This window comes from Helicoverpa zea, chromosome 16, assembly GCF_022581195.2.
Source record: "Helicoverpa zea isolate HzStark_Cry1AcR chromosome 16, ilHelZeax1.1, whole genome shotgun sequence".
Classification (NCBI taxonomy): Eukaryota; Metazoa; Arthropoda; class Insecta; order Lepidoptera; family Noctuidae; genus Helicoverpa; species Helicoverpa zea.
Genome location: NC_061467.1, coordinates 9,334,109 through 9,352,668, shown reverse-complemented (window position 1 = coordinate 9,352,668; position 18,560 = coordinate 9,334,109). Strand labels below are relative to the sequence as shown.

At 38.2% G+C, this 18,560-nt stretch overlaps 2 protein-coding genes across 3 annotated transcripts in view; both read right to left on the bottom strand.

The window, feature by feature from the left end:
• Nucleotides 1-7,509: 7,509 nt before the first annotated feature.
• LOC124637582 (histone H3.v1-like) lies at nt 7,510-8,698 on the bottom strand. The gene has a single exon (XM_047174163.1). It carries the CDS (start codon nt 8,489-8,491, stop codon nt 7,808-7,810), a length of 684 nt encoding a protein of 227 aa, XP_047030119.1. The 5' UTR covers nt 8,492-8,698; the 3' UTR covers nt 7,510-7,807.
• A 3,352-nt stretch (nt 8,699-12,050) lies between these two features.
• The window catches only part of LOC124637337 (vascular endothelial growth factor receptor 1-like), a 139,734-nt gene continuing 133,224 nt past the window's right edge, over nt 12,051-18,560 (bottom strand). For both annotated transcript variants that reach the window (XM_047173701.1, XM_047173702.1), the window contains 4 exons: nt 16,477-16,734; nt 15,893-16,088; nt 12,762-12,973; nt 12,051-12,423 (listed from right to left, as the gene is read on the bottom strand). In XM_047173701.1, the coding sequence (XP_047029657.1) occupies nt 12,128-12,423; nt 12,762-12,973; nt 15,893-16,088; nt 16,477-16,734 (962 nt within the window). In that variant the 3' untranslated portion in view covers nt 12,051-12,127. The remainder of the gene's footprint in view (nt 12,424-12,761; nt 12,974-15,892; nt 16,089-16,476; nt 16,735-18,560) is intronic.

Below are 18,560 nucleotides of genomic sequence, written 5' to 3'. Positions count from 1 at the left end.
GTGAAACTCCAGCTATTCCATCCAGCTATTCCCCAACTATGTTGGTGTTGGCTTCCAGTCACCGAATCTGTTTGAGTACCAATATTTTGCTTGGAGCGACTACCTATCTACCTATCTTCAATCCAGTCAACTACACAAGCCGATATCCATGGTAAGACTGACAGACTTTCTGGCTTCTGATTAGTCGCAGCAGCTGCAGAAAATGTACAAATGACAGCTTTGTCAGACTCAAAGCATATAGACATAGATTATAACTGTTTCCTGTGAAAATTACTTACGCACCATACGTAATCATTTTCCAAATTGGCTGACTAGATCCAGAGATATTCACAACGTCACAAACTTTACTTCTTTTGTTTAGATAAATGGTCACATCCACAACACAACCTTGATCAATGAATCTATGCGACTGCTAAGTGCTAATCCTAATTATACTGTCACGTGAAAGAATGCACCTACGGGATAAGTAGTATTTTGACTATTCTATATTGCCCACGCAGACGAAGTGGCGGGCAACAGCTAGTTTATAATAAACCTAATTTCTTAATTTTGTTAGGAACTTTTTAAGTAGGATACGATGTTTTTTTTTTAATATAATTAGGTATTAAACAAGAAAACTGAGTTACAAACACTCTAAAATTATGAAGACCTAAAAACGTTGAGAAAACTTGTAAAAATAAATAAAAAAAAAATTGCTTTTCTTTAATTACATAGTGTATATAGGTAAGTACTTCATTTCAGTACACACTTAACTATAGGTAAACAATCTTCAATCAATTTAATCTTAAGGTCTCAGCACACATATGGGATCGGAAAGGGATCGTCACCGTATCGCCTCGAGCCGTTCAGAATGGTTTGTATTAAACTCCCTACTACAACGCACACTAATCGGAATAATAACGTAATCGCCTCGCCTCGGAACAGGCTCCGAACTTGAATTCCCGCGCTTACGGCTCATCGTCCCCGCGCTTACGTTTCTCCGTCCCCGCGCTTACGTCTCTCCGTACCCGAGCTCACATCTCTTCGTCCACTCTTTCCCCTTTCCCCTCCCGCGACTTGCCTGCTAAAGACGCCGCCATTCGCAAGGAGTATTTCATTCGTGTTGCGCGTATGTTTTATTTAAAATTTTAAGTTCGATTCAAACACAAAATAACGATGCAAAGGGAGAAACTTATTGAAGAAGTGCCTCGTGCGGCGAGGCGTAAGCGCGGTGTCGCCTAGCCGTAGCCGAGTTGACGTACAGGCGCTGCTGATACGCTTTCGTTACGTGCATACGATAGGTTGACGCCTGGTTGACAGCGAGGCGAAAGGCGTTACGGTTACGATCCCTTTCCGATTCCATATGTGTGCTGAGACCTTAAGGGTGCCTACTCCATTTGAGTAGAAACCTTGTAGACATTTGCGCAGACACAGGTGCACTCACTATTCCTTCACTCTCATAGCCCGATGGGACGGAAAATAAGATACGACCGGAGAGAGATCAGGCGCAGGACCGACATTAACTTGCTCTTCGATGCACGTACATGTATCAATCACCAATTTCCAGAATAAGGGCTGCATCGTGAAAGTTTCTAAAACTCACAAAGCGATTACGGCCCGACCCACTACTAGACCAACGAGGCAGTCACACATACACCACACAGTCCGTATCCGTACCGCACGGCACACTGCAAACTAAGATCAATTTCGACCGACAACAACATGGTATTTAAAATCGTTGGCAATTAATGATGAAAAGCCAATTGACCGGCACAGTAAAATTTTACATTTTGTTCGTGCGTGAAATGCATACTTTGTTTATTTGTAATTTTTTGAGACACATGTCTTTTTATGCCCGGCTCTCTAGTATTTTTTTTCTGTCTGTCGTATCTAAATCACGAAAGTGTGTAATCTGTTTATGATAGAAAAATATAGTTACCGGCACGGCACGGATATTGAGCTCTCGGCGGAAGAGTGGGGATCGCTTTGCGCACTGTAAACATAAGGCAATAAACCAATAAATCGCTTCTGCGCAGGTGAAGGTCAGGGCTCAATATTCGTGCCGATAACTATACTTAAAATATAATAGTGGTTTCCATTAGTTTATGATAGGCGCTCAATAAAACTAGCTTCTAGGAGTGCAAAGGAGTGACAAAGCTGGCATACTTCGCAACTTCAACAAGCTAGAATACTAAGCTAGAGTACATAACTGTGAAGTAGTTTTTGCGTTAAATCACAGATAACTTCATATAATAGTTACTTCGTGTTAAATATTCAGAAAATATCAATATTTGCGCTGACTAAGAACAAAAAGTCTTAGTAATAAAGAAACCACGGCGAACCAAAAGCACTTCTCGTTGTGGCAACTCATAGTTACCTACAGGCACACAGACGCGATAAACGGAGATACGGATCACAATTGTACTATCTTCTATGAATTCCGCTTGAATCTTCCCTTCCGCCGGGTGTCGAGAGACGACTCCCGGCCACCGAGAAAGAGTTAGGAGATTAGCCAACTGCGCAGGACAGACACCAGGTGCAATCTACCTCAATATTCCTTCACTCTCATAACTTGATGAGACGGTAACACGACCGGAGAGAGATCAGGCGCAGGACCGACATTACGTGTTCATGCACGGGTGTATATAATCAATCACCTGCATCTAGGCTGCCTTGTTAGAGTTTCTAAAAGCGATTTCGACCCGGGAATCGAACCCGTGCTCGTGTTCAGCAGCCGCACTTGCGACCGCCATACCAACGAGGCAGTTAAATACACTCTTTTGCAAAAAAAAACGGGCACCTATGCGAAATCTTAGTTTTAAGGACTTTACGTGTATTTCAAAGGGTTTCAATGATTGTAGTATGTTTCTAGCATCAAAAGAGTTAGCCGAGCATGCGTGAGAGTGTATTCTAAATTTGAATTTTGTACAACTGCTAAGAAATTGGTTGAACCTTGTTTTGGACTAATTGCTGGCAGAAAGTTCGTCGGTGTTTTGAAAAGTTTTTGAAGTGATTTTCAGGAAAATGATAATGCAGTTTTAATTAATGATTAATGTACTTTTTTGTTAGATCAAAACATTTTTGAAAAACTATATGAAACTATACTATACCAAAAATGTTTTGCTGTAACAAAAAAGTACATTAATCATTAATTAAAACTGCATTATCATTTTCCTGAAAATCACTTCAAAAACTTTTCAAAACACCGACGAACTTTCTGCCAGCAATTAGTCCAAAACAAGGTTTAACCAATTTCTTAGCAATTGTACAAAATTCAAATTTAGAATACACTCTCATGCATGCTCGGCTAACTCTTTTGATGCCAGAAACATACAACAATCATTAAAACCCTTTGAAATACACGTAAAGTCCTTAAAACTAAGATTTCGCATAGGTGCCCGTTTTTTTTGCAAAAGAGTTTATTTATAGGATTTGAATAATCTATACTTATAATAAATCCAAAGAAAATATTTCCAAAAGAAACTATCAGGGGGTGATTAGGGATCGATACTGATGCCAAAATCAGTAAAATTTTTGTCTGTCTGTCTACAACATGTAACGTAATTAACGCACACCCTCAAACACCCTAATTAGAATATTATGTTATAATCATAATACACACACTGATTTTTTTAATTTAACATGTAAATGCATTGTTATTTACTAAATTATAGTTCGGCCATTCAGAGAATGCGTTCCTGACACGTCGCGATTGAACTGACGACGTAACTTTGCAATGGCGTTGCAGTTACGATAAAAATATTTTTGCTGGTTGTTTACCGTTTTAACAATTGAGGAGCATTAAAACAACATTATTATATCAATAATCAATGAATGTTATTACGTCGTCAGTTCAATCGCGACGTGTCAGGAACGCATTCTCTGAATGGCCGAACTATAGTTATACCAATTCTTGGAGAACTTTTTGGCCATACTACTACGCACGCAAATATCGCGCCGCGCGCCGCTCTACTCGACACAACATAACGAAACTACGGAAAAAGCCGACAATACACGAAGTCTTATTACTTTGAGTTACGGTCTATTTGAATTTGTTTTGACTGTACAGGGTTAATATGACAGTAATTTCCGTAGTTTTAATTATTTTTGGGATAAAAAAATTACCTATATTAAAAATGATATAAATCGATTCAGTAAACGATTCTGAACAAACTAATTTCAGGATGTGCGTTAATTAAGTTACATGTTGTTATGTTCGTTATAGAAACAAAAACTACTTGATTGATTTTAACGAAACTTGGTACAATTATTCTTCATACTCCTGGGCAGGTTATAAGATACTTTTCTACTAATAGGAGCAGGAGGAGCATTAGTAGTTCGGAGCTTTCTGATTATATTTGTCTACTATTACGTTTCTAACACTCTCACTCACACTAAATAATAAAGGTTAACATTATTACCCATTCAATAAAAAAAGAATCATAAAAATCGGTAAAGAAAAACCAAAGTTATAGATGAAATATGGTAATAAACCCTCGCGCGTGAATATCATGCATGCTACAGTTACCGGCACGGATGTCGAGCCCTGACCTTCACCTGCGCACAAGCGATTTACTGCCTTATTGCCTTATGCGTACGGGTGCGCAAAGCGATCCCCACTCTTCCACCGAGAGCCCGACATCCGTGCCGGTAACTGTATAGAATCATTTTGTGTAACGGTCACCGCGCTCGACGCGACGCGACGCGGTGCGGTGGCTGCGCGAGCTTCATACAATTTGGCTGTTGAAGCGATTGGTGCGAATAGACGTTCAGAGTTTTGAACCTTATTGACCGACAATAATTGATATTAACAAACATTGCAGCGCGTCTGTAAATAATATAATTTTCATCCCACCATCTCGGAAAGAGTAGTTTTACCCTTTGATATCTGAGCGCAAAAGCCGTTTTTATCCTCTAGAGCGGCAAAGTGATTTAAATTTAGAACATCGTGTGCAATACTCCATTTGTGACAATCTTGATAAGACTTTTCAAACAAATACATATTAAACAAATAAAATACTGCTTAAAAGAATTATTCAATTAATTAAGTTTTTTTTTTGTTTTTACATCGATTTTTAACCTCGTTTCATTTTTAAACTGAATTTTCAAAAAAATGAACTTTAATAGGTACTACTTCTTTTTAATTTAATATTCTTATGTGCGCGAAATTTTGTTTTTTGCATTTAGTAATTTCCTCGATGAGGTGGGATGAAAAGTTACGTGTTGCACTCGAGTGCAAAGATTTTTCACCTTGTGCTCTTTTGAAAATTGAAAATTGAGCCCGCGGTTAAAAAGCAACTTTGCACTCTTGTATAACAAATAACTATTGTATTAAACTTTCTTTTGTTGTTATTTTATAAAAAATAGGTAAGAATTAGTTTTTTTGTTAGTGTTTAAATATTCGTTCAATTACAATATTATATATCTATACATATAATAAATCTGTAAAAAAACTGTGTCTGTACATTGAATATATTAAAAAAATAATAATTGGGTGGGGTTTAGAAACAGTAATGGAGCACAAATCCAAAAAAAAAATTCTGTCTGTATGTCTGTATGTCTGTATGTCTGTTTGTTTGTACACGCTAATCTTCGGAACTACTGGACGGATTTCAATGATTTTTTCTTTGTTGTATCAGTATTAAGCCTGGTCAACATATAGGCTATAATGTATCTTCTCTCTCAGTTCGACTATAGCATATAGAACTATGACGTTTTAGCAAAAGTTATTCAATCTGATAAGCACTCTCTAAAACACCTGATGTGGAACTCCAAGAGCCCAGCTAGACTATAGCATATGAAGACATGACGTTTTAGCAAAAGTGGTTCAATTTGATAAGCACTCTCTATTGACGTATAAACATCGAAGATCTGGAACACCTGATGTGGAACTTCAAGAGCAATACTGCACTTGAAATGTATAGAAATGAATGTTATGAAATAGGTATGGTGAATCAAAAAAAGTAATTAGTCCGTTTTTAGATAACCCTAAAATAATGGACACGTATTTTTCTTTTCTCTCTCTCACAAACAAATAATAACGAAGATGCAACAACGCTTGAATTTTGTGTTAAGTCACTGCTTAGTACAAATTTTACATATCTAGACGTGGCGTTACGAGCCCCCACTCTCCGACTTTGTTGCGTTATATCTCATTATTATTTTGTATGTCTCTTCTCTTCCATACCTCGGGACTACAGAGTTCCGAATTTTTGGGAGGCAAACGTGGGGCCGAAGCCAACACGCTGAAGCCCTTTTGAGACAACTTTAATTAAATGGTGACACAAAACCGACGATTATCCCTTTATACACTATAGAAATGAACCCAAGGACAATCCCCGGTGGACGTCGTTAAAAAAAAAGACAATCCCCGGTTCTGTGCTAAACTATTGCTAACTATGGAGGAAACTACTTGGGCTATTGTGATGGGATTTTAGTGGATGACAATGTATTAGGTACATGTAAAAATGGCAGGTGGAGACTCGCCACCTCACTTACTGGGCCCCCGGGAACCAGTCACTGAATAGCAACAAGAGGGCAACAGGGACATGAGCGGCTGAAGGATGAGGATACCTCGGCGGACTTTAAACGCAGATTACGCGCTCCCTGTGCTTACCATGAGGCACCCACCCTCCGAGCAGGGCTACTAATAGTGCTCTAGCGACTCCACTCTGGACGGCCAAGCCAAGCCAGAGGCGTGAGACCTACCCCCGTCATGGTTCACTCCGACCGGCCGGAGATGGGGGCAGTATACTCTCCCTGGAGAACTCAGTATATATAGCCCCGCGGGGTCGCTATTCCCCGTCATCAGCCTCAGATGTCCTGCGGTGCCTATATCTCATTATTATTGTCGTTATTATCTCAAGAGCCTTTGTCCCAATTATGTTAGGGTCGACTTCCAGTCACGATGCAACTGAGTACCAGTGTTTTACAAGGAGCGACTGCCTATCTGACCTCCACAACCCGGTTACCCGCTCAACCCAACACCCCTTGGTAAGACTTACTGGCTTCTGACTATCCATAACGACTGCCAAAAATGTTTAATGACAGCCGGAACCTACAGTTTAACATCCCCTCCAAATAACGGTCATTGGTATCCAAAATATACGTAGAAAGTACATACGAACTTAGAAAAGTTGCATTGGCAGGCACTTGCCAGACCTGGAATCAAAGACGCACGCTCATATTTGAGAGATTGGTTCTCTACCCACTAAACCACCACGACTCCCATTAAGTCACCACGACTTTGTCATCTATTTAATGTTTTTTTACGTAATAATACGTGTAATATTTTACCACACACAACTTAAATGCGGACTAATTAGAATCACTACTTTTATCCCTATGGTCACGTCTATTGCGGTTCAGTTCTCAGCGTTTTGTTTAGTCTGCTGTGCTTTTGCCGTTAAAGTACAAAAATTAAATATATGGAACGTTTCTAATGGTTATGCGTATTCCGTTGTTTTCAAGTCAACGGGCCCTTAAAATTCAATATCAGACAATTCAGATCTTTGATTTTGCTGACCCCGTAGTCGCTGGCATAAGGGACAGGATCCGCGTACGAAGTCGCGGGCAGAAGCTAGTTTATTAATATAATAGTTTTCATTTTATTTCTTTTTAGATGAAGTAGTAGTAGGTACGCATAGATTTAGAATTGGATTGGCTGGTGTTTAGTATTCTTCCTCTCTTTACACAAAGTCCGAATTTAACGCGGACGAAGTCGCTGGCAGAAGCTAGTAAGTAAATATAATGTCAATAGGTAGTAGTACATGTATACCTAGTTATTATAAGTTTAAAAGTTCTGTTAAGAAAAAAAACTTTTCCAAGGCTAGCGACTGGGACTGTTTTGATGTGTATTATGTTTGGGTTTACGTTTTCTCTTCTTCTTTGTTGGTTCTGGTGGTTCTGTTTCGACGTCTGCTTCTTCCTTTTCTTCTTCCTTTTCTTCTTCCTTTTCTTCTTCCTTTTCTTCTTCCTTTTCTTCTTCCTTTTCTTCTTCCTTTTCTTCTTCCTTTTCTTCTTCCTTTTGACTTTCTCCTCCCTCTTGATTTTCCATGCCCGTGTGTGGTTCAGTGTTTTCATTTTCCACTACTTCTTCATTTTCTTGATTGTCATGTGACGGGTCATTTTCGTCTGTGTTCCCTTTTGGTGGGTCATGTTCGCCTGAGTTCCCTTTTGGGGGTTTCTTCTGTTCTGAGTGAACTTTTGATGAACTTGGCTGGTTCTTCTTGCCATTTGTTTCCACATTTTTCTTAGGTCCCTTCGGTTTTTTAGAAATCTCATCCTTTTGAGGACCCCTAGGTTTTTCTGGTATTTTATATTTTTGAGGTCGTTTCGTTTGATGCACAATTCCCGATTCCTTATAGGGTCCGGGGATAGCTTTCTTTTGTAGGATCACCTTTAGGATACTGAGAGGCACCCAATGGCCGGGCATTTTTGCTTCCACTGGGTTTGCTATATACATTAGTGGATCATTTTGTGGGTCCGGCCAGTGAGAAGCAGTTACCGCCATCGAACATAGTGTTAGCGCTGTAGAGATCACATCTGGTATCACTGGAAAATAAAGTTTTAACGTTTCATTGAGATACGTTTTACAGTGTGAAGATCTTTTAGAAGTGTTTTTGCCGATCGCTACTTATTCGCGATCCCTAAATTGGTTTAGTGAAATGACTAAAATAATTTTGCTTTGATATTTTAAACGTTTATTTAGTAAGATATACCTTTATAATTATGATAATCAGGTGTGTGTAGTACAAGGAAATATTTATATAAAAAATCACCATTACTCAGAACAATATTTTTTTGAAAGAATGAACAAAAATTTCTTTAAAAATATTTTAGTTGCTTATGATATGCCTATTTGTAATAATCACTTATTAAAACATGTAGTACATCGTCAATTACATAAAGGAATTTCTTAAAGGCACAAGACAAGAACTGACATGTTTTTTGTCATTTCACTGAACCAAATTAGGGATTTGTTCAATTCACTAGATTTGTTTAGGGACAAGATAAAATCGTGTTGTTATTTTAGCATCCTCCATGATTTGATCAAATCCCTTAGGGAATTGATCAAATTCCCGTTTTTATCATATCCCTGCGACATATACAAAAAATACTTACTTTCCAAAAACTGTCTAAAAATGTGTCCTTTTAGAGATTTATCTAGAGATCATTTGGTCTCAATGTTGAAATGTATACCGTCGTAGTGAAAATCATTTGCAATTAATGATGAAAAGTCAATTGACCATCACTTCAAGTATAATTTAATATTTTGTTCATGCGTGAAATACTGAATCCGGTTAGACTGGAAGCCGACCCCAACATAGTTTGGGAAAAAGGCTCGGAGGATGATGCGTGAAATACTTTATTCAGTTATTATTGAGGAATGTCGATTTTTATTCTATGGTTTGCCTCTAGTCAGATATTTGGCTGCATGTTGATATCTTAATATTTATTACCTAGCTGTAGATGAGCACCTATTAAGTCCCACAAACTACAAGTGCTAGGAGTCCCGCCAGAGCGGCGACTGGCGACTTGTGGAATCGCGCGACCGGGCGTTTTTGGCATTGTCTATGGCGATCTGGAACCCAACTGATCGTTTAACCTCCTCTTGAAATTTCGTAAACAAAATGTTGCATGCCCTAACACCGACTTGAACGCAAACGTGGTTTCATAGTCTTTACAGCCAACCCTTCCTTCCAAATACAGGAATGTATCGCTCTGCATAGTAACACGGAAAAGTTTAATTGGTTCGCAAATTACTTCTGCGGAGCGAGTGCCCCTTCTGGTTGTTCCTGAATTTGCGTCGGATCTTGGCTCTTTGCACTCCCGTCGTCAAAGTCAGGCACCATGTTTAATGACACATCTCTGAAAGGCAGGCTTTTATTTTGCACAACGATTAAGCATTGTCATCAATCGTGGCAATGCTGCTAGCTTTTTGGGTACAGTAACGAGTCAAAGCGATGTGGAACAATTTTTTGATGTCCTTTATTAGTTTTAAGCTATAAGATTAGTTTTAGCAATGTTTAAAATGAAATAAAAATGCATTGTATTTGTTATTCTCCTTTCCAACAAGGACACGTAGAAAGAGTTTAAGGGTGAATGTTTTGGGGGTTTCCTTTAGTTTTCGACTGGTGCTGATTTATGAGCCAACTTCGAATAAATGATTTTGAATTTGACTGGCACACAGATAAAATATTTCGGTTGTGCGGTTCAGTTTTAGTAGCTTTTGTTTAAGTTAGCGTACATTGTACTGGTTTACCACAGTTTTACTCTTGTGTCGAGGGAACTACTTCTATCTAATACTAAATAATGATCTATCTCTGTAATAAATACCTAGTATTTAATCGGTTTAGCAGTTTCAACGTGAAAGCGTAACCATGAAAGAAATAAACAATCTCTAATTCACATTTATAATGTTATCGACTATGAAACTTCTTTTGTGGGTACTAGCTCTGAATCTGTATATGTATATTCTTCTGGTGTAGTATTAATATCTGTGGTTGGCTCTTCGGTGGTTGTTTCTTCTGTTGCATCTTCTGTTGCATCTTCTGTATTTGTTTCTTCCGTAGTTGTGGCTGCATATGTTGTCCTTCTTTCGAGCTTCGCCCTTAGGATGCTGAGGGGTACCCAGTGGCTAGGCATTTCTGCCTCCACTGGGTTTGCTATGAACATTAATGGGTCTTTCTTAGGGTCTGGCCAGCGAGAAGCAGTTACAGAGACCGTCATGGAGCATAGTGTTAGCGCTGTAGAGATCACATCTGGTATCACTGGATAACAGAGATAGGAAAATTATAATTAAAATGTTATTTTGAGAGATACCTTTTTTAATGTTCCGTAGCAATTTTGCAGTTTGTGTTTAGACACAAGCTATTCTTTTTTCATTTCATAGGGTATGCACTTCCCAGGTGGTTACATAGTCGTCAGGCCGTAGTTCATAACTGGCGACTGCCAGGCTTCTTTAGGTATTTAAAGAATAGGGAAAGGTTATGTTTTTTTTTCCAATTTCGCCTTTCACTGTTAAGTCTTTTGAACGATGTCAAGCACAATAGTGCTTGGGAAGTGCCAGGTTTTGATAAAAGTGATGTAATGAATCTTATTTATTCGAGTACTTGATTTTTGTTTGTGATTTTACATAAAAATTTACTTACTTTCTAATTATTTTTTTTTTATATTATAGAAATCATTTGGTCCGTTTGTTAGAATGTATTCAATCCTAGTAGTATTTAATATCAGACGTAATTAAATGAAAAATTAATTAACCGTCACTTCAAGATAAAAAGAAATCATGCGTGAAATGTTTTCTTGGTAAAAACACTTATGGATCTACTCCTAGCGACTCGCAGCCAAATAAATTAATAATTTTTGGTTTTTTTATTGGCTATAGACACAATACTTTGAGCACATATTTCATTTACGGAAAAATATAAATTACACCGTGGCATTAGTTTATTTGACCACAAATTGAATAAAATCTTGTTGGTGAATTTGAAGCACTGTTAGAAGCATAGATTTAAGATTCCACTACCGTTTGCTGGATTAGCATTGCGTGACAATTGAAGTGGTATGAGTTCAAAACACGGACACTCTAGGGATGTGGCGGCTCCGTATGTATAAAACGCAAATATTAACCACTAACAACAACCTGCGTTGTATTGAAAAAAAATGCTTATAATCAAAATCAAGAAATGATTGACTGATTTTTTTGTTGAGAAAACCGCCACATATTTACTCGCACACGAAAAATTCACTCAACTGATGTATTTCATTTTTGGCTTTGACGTGTAGCGCTGTAACTGATGAGTCCGTGTTCGATCAACAAGGCATACGTGTGTATAGTTATCGGCACGGATATTGAGCTCTCGGCGGAAGAGTGGGGATCGCTCTGCATTGGACACTTAAGGCAATAAACCAATAAATCACGTCTGCGTAGGTGAAGGTGAGGGCTTAATATACTTGCCGATGATTAAGATATTGTCCCTTTTATATCGTAGAGAAATTCAGGGCACTGTTACGGTATTTTACATCAGGTAAGACATTTTAATTACTCGAAAATAATAATACAAATCTTTTGATTTATCACAAACGTGTACTGTGCAAATAGGGTGACAATAATAACAATAAAAATATTCAGTCTTTACATAGGTCACCGGTCGTTTTGACCGTTGGCGTCCGCCATATTGAAATCGAAGTCTCTTAGGCCCTCGACTTCGTCTTCAGAAGGAGGGAATACGCAGTCCAAGTCTACATACAGTTGCTTTTGAACTGTTAGTTTATCCACGATTTGGGCAAATGTTGGGCGATCTATGGGGTTTTCTGCCCAACATTCCACCATCAGCTGGTACAGTCTTGGCGAGGCTCTCACCGGCTTTGGAAGACGCCCACCCCCCGCTAGGAATGGAGGAACTTGCAAGTTGCTGAGCTCAGCGTATGGGAAACCTCCTGAAATTGAAGGGACTTAGTGTTAGAAATTTATATTTGCATAAAATTAAAATAATATTTGCACCGAGGCGTCTGTACAGTGTACACTTGTCCAAATACATAAATGTTTTGTTAAAATATGCTTCTCGTTCTAGTTCAGCGGAAAGTTACTTTTTACTCTTGTTTAATTTAAGAGGAGGCTCTATCGCCGACAATTTTTTTTTTCTCTAGGGAATGTATTGAGAATGCAACATAAATGGTCATATTTTTAATTGCGTTTACTGACTTTGACAGATCCAAATCAGCTTATAAGTACCTATTTAAGCAATCCAGTAGTAGCCTATTTGTAAAAATCTTACCTAAAGTTGCGATTTCCCACAGCAAAACGGCAAATGCCCATACATCGCTGGCTGTGCAGTACTGGGAGTGAAGAATAGCTTCAGGGGCTAACCACCGGAGTGGCACGGGCCTGGATCTCGTGTGCACATACACACCAGACCTGGATAGGCCGAAGTCTGCCACTTTCAGTATCCCAGCCCCGTCCACAAGGATGTTCCGGGCTGCTAGGTCTCTGGAATTTAGAGAAAATAACTTTTTTATAACTTTGAAGGAAATAGATTATCGGATGTGGCTGACACGTATCCCTACTTGCATATCACTACATAGTAAGTATAAAACAAAGTCGCTTCTTCTGTCCCTATATCCCTTTGTACACTTAAATCTTCAAAACTACGCAACCGATTTTCATGCGGTTTTTTTTAAATAGATAGAGTGATTAAAGAGGAAGGTTTATATATTGGGCTGCGGGTTGTTCGAAAGAGATACCGCGGCCCTGGTACATAAAAGGCCTATGACGGAACACGACGATTTTAGTCAGTAAGAGTCTGACACTCCCTCACCGCTGCTAACCCACAGCGGGAGGGGTCATTTGATGATTTTACGTCGATAAAAAAAAAAAAAAAAAAAAGGTTTATATATAAAATAATATAGGTACATTAAATAGTGGGGAAATACTGTTTTCCCATTCGAAGCCGGAGCGGGTCGCTAGTTATGTATAAGATACTACGTTCCGCGTGGTGTTTTTATAAAAAGCCTATGTGTTAATCCAGGGTATCACCTATGTACAGTACATATCAAATTGCAAAGAAATCAAACCAGCCATTTTTGCGTAAAGAATAACAAACATACAATACATCCATGCATTCTCACAAACTTTTACATTTATAACATTAGTAGGATTTATAGTTCTAGTATTATAGGAAGTAGGATTTATAATATTAGTAGGATTTCGGACGTCCGCTCACTAAAGCTTACGTCCGTTGCATCAATTGTTCAGAGATCTGTAAGTGGTGGCTGTCAGCCAATCCGCCGTAAGCCGTCCTAAAAGCAGGCGTCCCATAGTCCGTGGCCGGTGTTAGAAGGCATGAGAAATAAAGGAACACTGCTGGGCACAGGCCTCCTCTCACTTGGAGAAGGATTGAGCTTTAATCACCACGCTTGCTCAATGCGGGTCGGTGATTTCAGACTTAATAGCCTTCACCTACCTTCACCTTTTTTATCAGCCATTGGTATCCAAGATATTCTTAGAAAGTACATACAAACTTAGAAAAGTTGCATTGGTACTTGCCTGACCTGGATTCGAACCCACACCCTCATACTCCAGAGGTTGGTTCTTTGCCCACAATGTAATTTTGTGTTACACTTCAAAGAGTTCAATTTACCTATGTGATGTAGGTTGTCCGACGACAAAACCAGCGTGGGTGAGAAATAATTATAAAAAGTTCAACATTAAAAAATGTAGCTAGGTACCCTGCTTGTGCTCCATTTCAGTTAGAAAACTAATTGGAAGGGAAGTACCATTTTTGAAATGAGAAAATATTTTTTAGGATTTAGGACCTTCACTAGGTTATGTTAATATATTCCACTTTATATTCCTAAATTCGATGAAAAAGCCCTGAATACCAGAACACCACACTAAAATGACTCACAAAACACACAATTCATGAGTAATATTGTTTGTAATATTATACGAATTAACTTAATTGAATTTAGCGTTCCACATAAAAACAAAGTTCAACCCCTCTCACCCCCTCATATTTAAAACAAAATAAACTTTGGTATCTTTGATATAGAATTGCGAACGGATAATATGGCGGATGATTCGCCAACATTGAGGTTTGTCTGCGCCTAGCAACGGTTGCTAGGCAACCGTGCCAGCTGGGTTTTCTGAAACCGCCGAACTTCGCTTTTTCAGCAGTAACAGTTTTATGCAGTTAAATGAAGATAACATATTTATGTTATTGCTACAACTATTTAGTTGAACCATAGCTATTTGTTCTGCATGTCTTTTCTTCCTACACATTCGTATTGTAGCAATTAATACATCAACTGAAACTAACACACTCACAGATTACACTTTTCTTGTCATCATGTCAATCCTGACAACTCCCCGCAAATGAAATTGTAATAAATCTATTTGAACCGAAACATATATTGGAGACGCCTTCTTAAAAATATAAATCAGATATTGACCCAAAAGATATTGCTATTTGATTATTGTAAGGAGTTTGTGGCAGTGTGTATATTTTCTTCACAAAATCGAAGTGTATTCGAATTATTCCACATCGCATGATCGAAGATAAACATCAATAGAATATTTGAGGAGTAGCTTACAGACTCTTATATATTTTCTTATCATTTCCAACAAAAGACTACCGCGAATCTGGATATTATTTACCTAAGTATCTATACAGCCAATTACTCAATAGGTTGAGGAGAATTTCTATACAAAGCTATCAAATTGTTATTAACGAAATACAAATGTCATTGACATTATTCATTTAAACAGTAAAGGTGATAATGTGAGATAGAATAACATCAAACGAGATTATTCAACGCGTAATCTGAGAGCCTACCTGTGGAGGTTTGTTTTAAATTAAATATATCTGGGGCTCGAACGCCCGGGGAAAATGGCGGTCGACGGGTAATGTTCTCGGAAAAGGTCGGAGTTTTCCCGGTAACGGTAGCGACCTGCGCGCTAAGATGTTTCCCAAATACATCATGCTTTATGGATTGTGGCTTTTGATAATTTTGCTGTTACATGTGACCTTCTTTTATAATCAATTGTTTTTTAGAACGTAATCTTTTATATTTTAAACAGTTTTCGTTATGGAAGTGTGGAAGAAGAACACGTGATGGGCCTACCCCAAATTTTGATAGGAGGATGACCATGATGAAAATAATTTGTTCGTTGTTTTAAAGGGACACCATTTTGTCATTTAAAAGTTTAAATAAATTGAGAACTTTGTGGAATACGGGGATTGTACCTACCGGGTGTGTAGGTTGGGAAGTTAATAAGTGTGTACAATTTGATTAGGGGAATTGAAAGTTTGTTACATAAGACCCCATAGAAATTAGGTCACTCGGATCAGCATTAAAAACATAGAGGTATGACTTCAAGTAGATTGACTTTAAAGCCACCTATACTGACCTGTGTGTTATTCCTCTTTCTTCTAAATGTCGCATACCAAGCGCGACTTGTAGAGCATATTCCCTCATGGTACTGCCATCCAACTGAAGGGCAGGTTCAGCTACATAATGGTCCTTCTTCTTATCACAATCTGTGTACAATTTCCCATAACCTTCTGAAAGCGCGGGATCCGAATCACTCAGGTTCGTGTACTCGGCTGCAAAAAAAAAAAAAACAAAATTTCGCTAATTTTCCACGTCTTTTATAAACAAAGTGAGTTCAAAGTTCAATGTGTCAGTCCCTAATAATTTCAGTCTGAAAAGTGTTCGTAGCCTTCATTGGTATTCAGTATTCTGTTTGATTAAAGCGCCTGTGAAAATATTGTGGTTGAAAGGCTTCAAGAATAATTTATTGCTCATAGAAATGTATCAGGCGTTTCAGAGTTCAGTGTCTATTTTTATTTTGCTATTTCGTGTGCGTCAAATAAATTCTTTTGGTAAGTATTATTTTTGATTTGTCATTACTTTTACCAAAGAACATTTTAGTTCGTGATGGAAATGAACAATTTTGAGATCTCTCGAGACACAAAAAAGATCTGAACTTACAATCAGCTTCTGACGGTCGTCCTTGGGAGCTATCAACTCTCCTAGTGACGTTAGAGGCTTGGCTTTCTTTCCTCTTGCCTCTTGCTGCCCGGAGGAGGGACAGTAGGTCCCCTCTGGGGGCATGTTCGAGGAGTGCAATGAGAGGCGCCCTCCTGGTACAGCAGGCAATCAGTCTGATCACATGCTTGTGTGAACCCACGTGTTTGAGCATCTCAATCTCACGGAGAAAGTCTTGCGTCTCTTCCTCTGTGACTTCATCTGAAAAAGGAAAAGTTTTAGGTATAGGTATTAGGGTACTTGAACGTTCCATATGAATTTGGATATACCTAGATGTCACGAAATGATGAATATCAACGGGAGTGTGGGGATTGTTATGAAAAATAACGTGTTCCTATTTGATCAACGATCCGTGTTATCAAAATAGTTAACTGACTAGTTCTGTCTATGTATTATATAGGTAGTATATTTATATATACTTAGATGTTTTCATTTCGCAATTAAGTTTTAACGCATTTGGTATCTAAAAACATATCAAAATAGAAAAGTAGCCGCATTTAACTATTGCTCCCAACAATTAAAGAAACACGCTCAGTATTATTCAAAATATCTTCACAAAGAGACGCAGTTTAAATTAATTTGAATAACATACCTAATTAGCTTAATCACAATTAAGAAAACCGCGCTAAATGGCGGGAAAACAGCTCATGTGTATTACGGAATTAAGTGCGCGGAACTAACTGGGAGCGCCTTATGTAAATTCACGGCAATATGTGCTCACTTAAGCGTACACATTTAATTATGTAGGCGCTTCTGAAATGAGAACGATTTTCAACTGATATTATAAATTCGAATGTGAAATGATTTATGTGCTTTCAAAATACAATGCCTGAATCGATTTAGAGGGAGTTTTTTGTATGGTTACCAGGGCATAGTACTTTATACTGTTCTTATCGCCTTCGGTCTTCGGTCGGCAAAAATAACGTTATTCAAATATAACAAATATTGGCTATTTGAACATATAATGAACACGAAAGCAACAATGACATCGTAGTTTATTAGACAAAAAGAAAGCTTCTATTCCTTCACCAGCGACAATTTATACCATATTTCGCTGTTTCCGCGAAACAGGAACTTGAAAACACCAAGAAGATCATGGCAAGTAATTTGTTCAAAATTACACGTTTATTATTATCTAAGGAACAAGCAGTTCAAGAGTGCATTTGTGAAGATTACCAACTTTCATTTCCTAGCCACGTTTATGTAATCATAATTGAGCATGCTAAATTAGCTAAACATTTGGTATTAAGGTTCATCTCTAAGCTTTGCTTCTGAAGCTGCGGTCGGATGTATGCGTGACAATAATGACATTAAAGAAAATGCATGTCTCAATCTTCCAAGTGGGTGACAAAACGCTTGGCTTATGTTAGGAGACTAAACTCCTAAACTACCAGTTTTTCTCACAACGACTTCGAAAGATGATGCATTGACGCTTGGATCTGAGCGACAATTATTTTTCCGCTATAAACGTTTCGCGGGTAACAATACCGTGGTTACATAATTTCCCGAGCCTTTTCCCAACAGTTTTGGGGTCGGCTTCCAGTCTCACCGGATGCAGCTAAGTATCATTTACAAATTTAACAATGAGCGACTGCCTATCTTACCTCCTCAACCCACTTACCTGGGCAACCCAGTAACCCTTGGTAAGACTGGTGTCAGGCTTACTGGTTTCTGACTATCCGTAATGCCAAGGATAACAATACCTAATAATTATTTGCTAAAAGGTATAAAAGCAATAGATTTTCCTTAAAGTTCTTCAGCTGCATGCTTCTGTTTGCGTATCTCGTGTATCTCGGAAATGCACCTTAAGTGCTGCCGAAATGGTGTGACTGCATAATGCTAGCCAACCATTGTTTTGTTGAGTGCGTTTTAATGAGGTGTTATTTATTGTTTTTATAGCTATGCAACGCAAAACTTGTAAAAGATTACCTAAGCACCTATGGTAAGTCTTAAAGTTTATGATTAAATAACGCAGTGTAAAAATAAATAAAGACTACAACGATAATTTCTAACTTCTCAGAGAACAC